Source organism: Lytechinus pictus, chromosome 2 (genome assembly GCF_037042905.1).
Source record: "Lytechinus pictus isolate F3 Inbred chromosome 2, Lp3.0, whole genome shotgun sequence".
In the NCBI taxonomy this organism is placed as follows: domain Eukaryota; kingdom Metazoa; phylum Echinodermata; class Echinoidea; order Temnopleuroida; family Toxopneustidae; genus Lytechinus; species Lytechinus pictus.
This window is the reverse complement of record NC_087246.1, coordinates 16580966-16589925: the sequence shown is the minus strand read 5'-3', so window position 1 is coordinate 16589925 and position 8960 is coordinate 16580966. Positions and strand designations below refer to the sequence as shown.

Sequence of the window (8960 nt, the reverse complement as noted above, 5' to 3'; positions counted from 1 at the left end):
CAACATATGAATATTCATGACTTGCGTCTTCGGATTAAGAGTACGCATGCGCGTGGTCGTAAGCATTCACGTTCAGTTGCTCAGAATGAATATTAGCATCGTCAAATTACCGGTACTCTTACATGCCTTAGATATATCCAATTCTTAAACACTTTTCAAACTAGCTGCCATTAATGGCAAGACATGTGCTAGGCTAGGGCTCGCTTAAGCTAGCGCATTAACTTTACCTCAAATCTGGACCTGTCTAATGCCTAGTACTAATCAGTGTTGTAGTGCCTTGGCCTTGAACATTCAAGCCTTGGCCTTGGCCTTGAGGATTTTGAGCCTTGAAATTTCAAGGCATTTTCAAGGCATTTTGTATTATGTACTTTCATTTGTTTTATAAGTAATTATAAATGTTTCAGTTGTTTTTTTTATATTTAATGACACTATAATGGTCAATACTACCAGTCACCAGTAACATTAGCAGCAGCAGCAGTAGTAAGTGTACTAGCAGTGTCATCGATTGTAATTGTCACCATTATCAAGAATTTTCAAACAAAGAATACATCAGTTATGAAAATTAGCATTATGTATTGGTAATGTGTTTTAATCATGACTAATGATGATAATGACAGTAAATAATAATGATCAAGATCAAGATAATAGTGCTTTGATGACAAGAATAAATTTGACATCTGACTGCAATTTTGACAACAATTTTCGTACTTTAAACATAGCTAACTCTAAAGCACGATAACAAGGTTGATTTCTATTCCATTAGGATTTTCCTTGTATTATTTTCTTTGGCCAACAAGAATGTTTTAAGTCTTCATGATATTCTGAAAAGATTTGGTAAACTTGAACACAGTCTTCAATTTTGTCATATCCAAATGGGTTATGTCAATGGCATGATGAGCCAGAAACTTTGAGGGGCCAAGCATGGCATATAGAGCAAAATTTCTGTCAAAAAAAAAGAAGAAATCGATTGAAGCGAGCGAGTGAACAAAATTTGTCCCCCTCTTTCTATAGGAAAAGCTAATTTTGCGATAGATTGTTTAAAAAATAATATCACATTTACTCCATCTTTTCCTTTCCCTTCCCCCCTTATCTAAGTGTATTCTTGGTGGTGGAACTTCTTCTTCTCTCTATCTCTTTTCTAAATTGTATATTTGTTTTGGGTCAGATTGACAAAACAAAGGGGGAAAATGTTTACTTCTTTTTAATCATATATCGTTCAACAGTGAATTTCATTTCTCTACAGTTTCAAGGAAATAAACAACGTATTTGTTTTTATGTCAATATGGTTTCAAGAAATAATGATTAATAAAAAAATAGTAATTGAATAATTAATTATTATTAATATTATTAACAAGTATTAATGATGGCAAGACATGTCCTAGGCCGCATACATTCGTAATTCCGAAGCTTCGTTATTCCGAAGGTTCGGATATTCCGAAGGTTCGTTATTCCGAAGGTTCGTATTTCCGAAGGTTCGTAATTCCGAAGGTTAGTTAGTCCGAAAAAGAAATGAGGTTCGTAATTCCGAAGGTTCGTTAATCCGAAAACGAAATGAGATTCGTAATTCCGAAGGTTTGTTAGTCCGAAAACGAAATGATTAACGAACCTTATTTCGTTTTCGGACTAACAAACCTTCGGAACAACGAACCTTATTTCGTTTTCGGATTAACGAACCTTCGGAACAACGAACCTTATTTCGTTTTTGGATTAACGAACCTTCGGTACATCGAACCTTATTTCGTTTTCGGATTATCGAACCTTCGGAATAACGAACCTTCGGAATAACGCCACAAATGTTCGGATTAACGAACCCTTTTACGTTTTCGGATTAACGAACATCGAGGTAAAGGCAATTTTCGTGTTTCGGAATTACGAACCTTCGGAATTACGAACCTTCGGAATTACGAAGTGTAACCGTGCTAGGCTAGGGCTAGCGTAGGCTAACGCATTAACTTTACCTCAAATCTGGACCTGTCTAATGCCTAATACTAATAGTAATAGCCGACTAATGCCATGGTTTAAAACTTCGAACCAAATTCCGAACTTTACGTTTGATTTTATTTAACATGGTTTAATATTTCTAGTCCGTATACAGTCCTAGATCTAAAAAATATCTTAGTTCTAGTCTAGTCTCTAGATCTAGACTCTGATCTACGCTGTATCAGCATGGAACAACTAGTGTACCAAGGGGGGGGGGGGCGCAGACTGCATGCCCCCTGACAATTTACAACTGATCCAGGGGACGTGCCCTCCCCCCTTTGAGAAGCCAAATCAATAATTTGTAATGTCAAAATGCAACAAAAAAAAGACTTATGTCCCCTCTTTTGAACGTGAAGATCTTTTTTTCTTGCTTGTCAATTTTTTTTCAGCTAAGAAATCCTTAATTTGGGGGGGGGGGGAGACGGGGATCAAGATCACTGACGTTAGTTTGTGCCTGACGTTATAATACGTGCATGCAATGCAGTGGCGTAGCTAGGATTTTTTTATGGGGGGGGGGCACTGGGGGGTCCTTGCTTTTTCGGGGGGGGGGGGCCACCGGCCATTTTTTCCGGTGTGTGTGTATGTGTCACGAGGGCGGATCGGACTTTCGCCAATAGGGGACGGGGCCCGAAATTATTTCACCTATGTTTTCCCCGATCAGTCACTTCTTAGTTTTATTCTTATAAAACAACATAAACATGAAATAATCTCATAAGCCTTATAAAAAGTGTGAGCGCAAAGCGCGAGCTCAAAAATTTGTGATATTCCAACCTGAAAACTGGACACGCTAAGCATTTTTTTGTGAACGGGAAGAGAACGAGTACAATAATTGATGCGAGTGCAGGAAGCCAGCCAAAAATTTGTGATATTCCAACCATTAAGCAACATTCTATACATTTTTGTAACCATGAGCAGGATTAGTACTGTACTAAACAATAATTGATGCAAGCACGATTCAAAATCTGTGATTTTCGAACCTAAAATGTATTATGTTTTATTATTAAAGAAGGTATATTTCTTTTTTTAAAAGGGCATATTTCATTTGGAAATAAAAATCCTACAGGGATTTTTTTTTTTTTTTTGGGGGGGGGCTAGAGAGCACAAAATGCAAGTTAAAATTTTTAAATGCTTAAACTGAAAATGAGTCATTTTTAGGACTCTTGTCAGCTTTCTTTTTTTTTCTGCTTACAACCACTTTTAAATTTCAATTCTCATTTCTTGTATCTTCTACATTTATTTTACCTTAAAAAAACAGAATAAAGAATACTAACAAAATAAAGTAAACAGGGCGCACCCCATACCCTTAGTTGGGAGAGGGTAAATCTTAATTATTTCTTTAAACAGTTAATCAATCATTAATTATTAATACTTGTTGATAATATTAATAATAATTAATTATTCAATTACTTTTTTTTTATTAATCATTATTTCTTGAAACCATATTGACACAAAAACAAATACGTTGTTTATTTCCTTGAAACTGTAGAGAAATGAAATTCACTGTTGAACGATATATGATTAAAAAGAAGTAAACATTTTCCCCCTTTGTTTTGTCAATCTGACCCAAAACAAATATACAATTTAGAAAAGAGATAGAGAGAAGAAGAAGTTCCACCACCAAGAATACACTTAGATAAGGGGGAAGGGAAATGAAAAGATAGAGTAAATGTGATATTATTTTTTAAACAATCTATCGCAAAATTAGCTTTTCCTATAGAAAGAGGGGGACAAATTTTGTTCACTCGCTCGCTTCAATCGCTTTCTTCTTTTTTTTGACAGAAATTTTGCTCTATATGCCATACTTGGCCCCTCAAAGTTTCTGGCTCATCATGCCATTGACATAACCCATTTGGATATGACAAAATTGAAGACTGTGTTCAAGTTTACCAAATCTTTTCATTCTTGTTGGCCAAAGAAAATAATACAAGGAAAATCCTAATGGAATAGAAATCAACCTTGTTATCGTGTGTTAGAGTTAGCTATGTTTAAAGTATGAATATTGTTGTCAAAATTGCAGTCAGATGTCAAATTTATTCTTGTCATCAAAGCACTATTATCTTGATCTTGATCATTATTATTTACTGTCATTAACATCATTAGTCATGATTACAACACATTACCAATACATAATGCTATTTTTCATAACTGATGTATTCTTTGTTTGAAAATTCTTGATAATGGTGACAATTACAATTGATGACACTGCTAGTACACATACTACTGCTGCTGCTGATGTTACTGGTGACTGGTAGTATTGACCATTAGTGTCATTAAATATAAAAAAAAAAACAACTGAAACATTTATAATTACTTATAAAACAAATGAAAGTACATAATACAAAATGCCTTGAAAATGCCTTGAAATTTCAAGGCTCAAAATCCTCAAGGCCAAGGCCAAGGCTTGAATGTTCAAGGCCAAGGCACTACAACACTGATTAGTACTAGGCATTAGACAGGTCCAGATTTGAGGTAAAGTTAATGCGCTAGCCTAAGCGAGCCCTAGCCTAGCACATGTCTTGCCATTAATGGCAGCTAGTTTGAAAAGTGTTTAAGAATTGGATATATATAAGGCATATGTAACTATGTAAGAGTACCGGTAATTTGATGATGCTAATATTCATTCTGAGCAACTGAACGTGAATGCTTACGACCAGCACTGGTCGAGGCAGAGTCCACGCGCATGCGTACTCTTAATCCGAAGACGCAAGTCATGAATATTCATATGTTGGTCCAGAACTCGGTGGGAAAAATAATTTCGCGCCCGGCGAGGGGGGGGGGCACTCAGTATATAATGCATAGTGGGTATGTGCCGCGGAGGGGACCCCCATTTTTACACTCAAATTTCCGTTCCAAGGCATAGCATTTTTGTCTTATTGAGAAAAAGAACAAAGAAAGCCGCTCCAAGGCATAGCATTTTCTTCTTATCGAGAAAAAAGAAGAAAGATACCCGCTCCAAAGCGTCGCATATTTTCCGCTACGCCGTTCCGGTCGCATTGATCTGCTACGATGAGCCGCAATTTTGGTGAAAAGCGGCCGGAGAGCGCTGTCCGACCATCGTCTCTGCGCTGGCGCAGCCGGCGCCTGTGCGCCGTGCTAGCTGCATGCACGTATGCTCGTTCCATTGGGATGCACACGCAGGCGACCCGTTCCAAGGACCCCCGTTTTCACAAACATTTGTAGTTCCGAAGCCCGTTCCGAGGACCCTCCTTTTTACAATAAGCCCGCTCCAAGGCCCCCGTTTTTTGTCTCGCCCGCGGCACACCCCTACCACTTTTTTGGTCGAGTGCCCCCCCCCCCCCGGGATCTGGTGAGGGGCGTGAATTGAAAGAGGGGATAGCGAGATCACTGGCGGATGGTGCGCAGGGGAGAATGAAGCAAGGGGAGAGAAATAACAAGTACACTGACGTCTAGAATCTAGACTAATATCAGCTTGGCGTTATATCAGCCAAAAAGCTGTCCTGCCTGGAATGGAGATACCATAAAGAAAAAAAGAAAAAAGAAAAGAGGGTATGATTCGACTATCTTATCATTGATTCTAAAAAAATGTCCCTTAGAATTCACCATGTCGCTCACCCCTAATTCGAATGAGAATATTTCTGCGTGATATCAAACAAGGTACACACTATAAACAATAATAGTTTTCGATAGCTAAATTTTTAAGGAATCAAAACTATCAATATCGTTACTATAATTGGAGACAGACTAGTTATCTAATACTTTGTCGTGGTTGTTCGTTTTTGAGGTGTTGTTTTATTTATTTCAATTTTCATTTGTTTATTTATTTATAGAAATACTATCGTTAATTAGTAATTTATGCTAAATATGAATATCACAACCATTCCATTTTACATTGCTAAAAAAAAATCGTCGCTTTTATCTAATATTATACCAATTTTCAATGGAGTTGTTGTGCTAGCTAATGGTAAATTTACCCCCTTCCTCTCTGTTTATTTTATCAACCAAGGACCTACTAGCAACCAATGACCACTTTGCAGATCCTCATTTTCTCCCAAAGACCTATTAATTCTTCCTTGTTGTAACTTGTATAGGCTGTTGTTGATGCCCCGGGCTCTTCTCTCATTTTCCTGTACTTTATCATTTCTTTCTCACCCATCAATTTATCATTTTCTCACCCCTCTCTGACCCCCCTCCTTCCTTCTCTTTCCATCGCGTTATTCTTCCACTTTGATTTGTTTTTGTCATTCCCTCACTCCCAATCACTCTCTTATCCATCAGTAAGTTATTCTCCCTGTCCTTCACCGACTCCTCATCTCTCTATCATTTTTTCTCTATCTCCATCACGTTATTCCCTCTCTTTGAGTTTTTAATGCTCTTCCCTCACTCCCGATCTCTGTCACACACACCTCCTCCATCGAGTTATTCTCCTTCTTTAATATCTTTATGCCCTAATTAATTCCCACACCCCTCCTCATCACTTTATTCTCCCTCTTTAATTTCTTTATGTCCAGTTGTCCCCTCTCTCGCACCCTCTCCATCATTTTATTCTCCCTCTTCAATTTCTGTACCCTCCCTCACTCCCAATCTTACTCTCCATCACTTTATTTTCCCTCTAAATTTATTTCCGTCATTCCCTCACTCCATATCTCTTTTTTTACACACACACCCCATTCTCCTAGTTCTCCATCACGTGATTCTTCCTGGCTTTAATTTCTTTAGTGTCCTTCCCCGACTCCTCGTCTCTCTCCTTCCATCACGTTACCCCCCTCTCTTTGATTTATTTCCGCCCCCCCCCCCCCTCACTCCCAATCTCTCGATGAATCAGATCATACTTTCCAATATTTTTCGCATTTAGCTACTCCAGCGATATCTTGTTTGAAAAGTAGGTCTATAACAGTATAATCAGACTCCAAAATCCTGCACACATTAAACATGCTATATAACGCCACAAGATTTCCGTTTCTGTGTTCGTTTAATATTATATACAGAATATTTTTTAAATAAAAAAACTCTATTGCATAGAAGTCATCATATGATAAGATCAAGAATACTGATTGAACCAATTGTGTGAATTTTCGGACAATATTGACGATATTGTTCGGTCAGCCAAAAAGTTTGTCATTTAAGATCGGTTGACATAAAATAATTATTATTTGAAAATAAAACATAGTTCATCTTCGATCGGTAATTCACCATCATGACCGTGAACATCTCTGCTCTTTCCAGTGTAGCGCTAAGCACCAACATTCAGGTGGGTTCTGTTCGTTTGCCTGTCGTCGATGTCGAAATCGTCGTCGTCATCTGAGTGCGTTTATCGTCATCATGGTCATGGCTTTCACTGGAGTGCGCCGTCATCCCCGAAGGTGGTCAGCGTTGACAACCGTGCCAGAAAGATGGATAATAGATTGGAAGCTCCGCCATCGAACTGAGGTTCGAAACAAGTGTCTTGCGACATCGAGGTCGTCGCTGATGATTCTTGCGAGCTGCCGATCCGGTCACCATTTGTTATGTAAAAGGTGCTCTGCAGATGTTAAGGTCGGTTAAAAAACAACCTGGATCAATGAAAGATGAATCGATCAGTTTGTTCGTTATAGCAAGTAGTTAATGAGTTTATCCAGACTTGAAGAGAAGCACGGCGATTTGTCCCAGATAGAAGTAGATGAAGTGCTTGGTCTCGTGTGTCACGTAGCTGCCGAAGTTGCGGCCGACGATGCAATGCCATGTCGGGTTGTACTTCTTGTCGAACTCCTTCTTGATGTGGGCAGCGATGTCCTTCTCGAGGTTGAACTTCTCCATGGCCTGGTTGGCGCAGTCGATAGCGTCTTGCTGCATGTCTTCTGACATATCAGCATTCTTGATGACGGCCTTGCGTTCAGACATGATGGCAGATTTGTGTCTGTAAGATAAAATAATCACAAATATTGATTAAATCTGAATTTTCACCTGTGTTTAAACAAAACAAAAATAAAGCATAGGATCCATGATTATTTTAAAGGGACATTAATAATGAGAAAACATAAGAGAGGCGAAGCCTGGTCACATCTCAACACATTATATCAAAATGGACTGCGGTGTAAAAGTTATGAAAATACATGGTATTGATAATTATGATCTTGAATGATTCAATTTCACAATTAAAATTACAAATATAGGCTGACAGTCCTTTGATGAATTTGAAAATAGGACTACAGATCTCCTCGCAAGAGAAAGGGGCCAAAGCAAAAAAAAAAAAAAAAAAAATACACCATGCCTTCTTAAAATATCGTTCTAAATGCAAAAAGAAATAATAATTAAGGTCAATGTTATATATTTCTGCAAGTATAATATGTGACTTGGCAGATTTATGGCCAAAATTGATAGACATGAATCTTTCTTGTTTACAATAGACGAACTTGTAACCTGCAAGACATAAAACCAAAAGTAATTAATTTTAGAGAATCATTATTTCATCCTACCTTATTATATCAAATAGTATGAGGAGAGGTGGGCAGAGGTCCAATGTCCACAATGAATTTGTTTTTTACCAACCGGTCCTTCTTATACTGATGTGGGGTTCCTCACACTCGCTCACCTAGCAACCAAGATGTCCGTCATTTCTTATTGGCTTACGAGGCAAACCATTCCGTAGCTTGTAACCAGGGCTTATAACAAAATAAAAGAAAACGGCGGGCGAAGTCCATCCTTTGCAAACTGGTCAAGTGGATCAGAAGAATGCAAAGCACACCGGTGTAAAGGTCCGATGTCGATCAATATATCTGCCCGGTATATCTGTGTAATTGATTTCTATTGGTGTACATTGTGGTCTCTCGAGTAGCTTGAAGCTATAGCTTATAACAAAATAGGTTTCTTACGTAACGAAATCAACAGCAAACATGACCAGTGCTTGCCTGCAGGGTCATTCTCAAAAAAATGTTACAATTCACAAAAAACGTGTCTCGACTATCTTATGGCCGCTAGCTTCACAACCCTGAACATTTTCTACAAAAATATTATCAAGAAAATTACAATAATAGACTAGCTCC

The 8960-nt window shown here is 38.1% G+C and overlaps 1 protein-coding gene across 1 annotated transcript; it reads right to left on the bottom strand.

The window, feature by feature from the left end:
* Positions 1 to 6891: 6891 nt before the first annotated feature.
* LOC129254696 (dynein light chain 2, cytoplasmic-like) lies at positions 6892 to 8704 on the bottom strand. Its single transcript, XM_054893204.2, has 2 exons — positions 8394 to 8704; positions 6892 to 7834 (listed from the first exon to the last, which is right to left on the bottom strand). The coding sequence occupies exon 2, from the start codon at positions 7816 to 7818 to the stop codon at positions 7549 to 7551; it is 270 nt and encodes an 89-aa protein (XP_054749179.1). The 5' UTR covers positions 7819 to 7834; positions 8394 to 8704; the 3' UTR covers positions 6892 to 7548.
* Between the last annotated feature and the right edge of the window lie 256 nt (positions 8705 to 8960).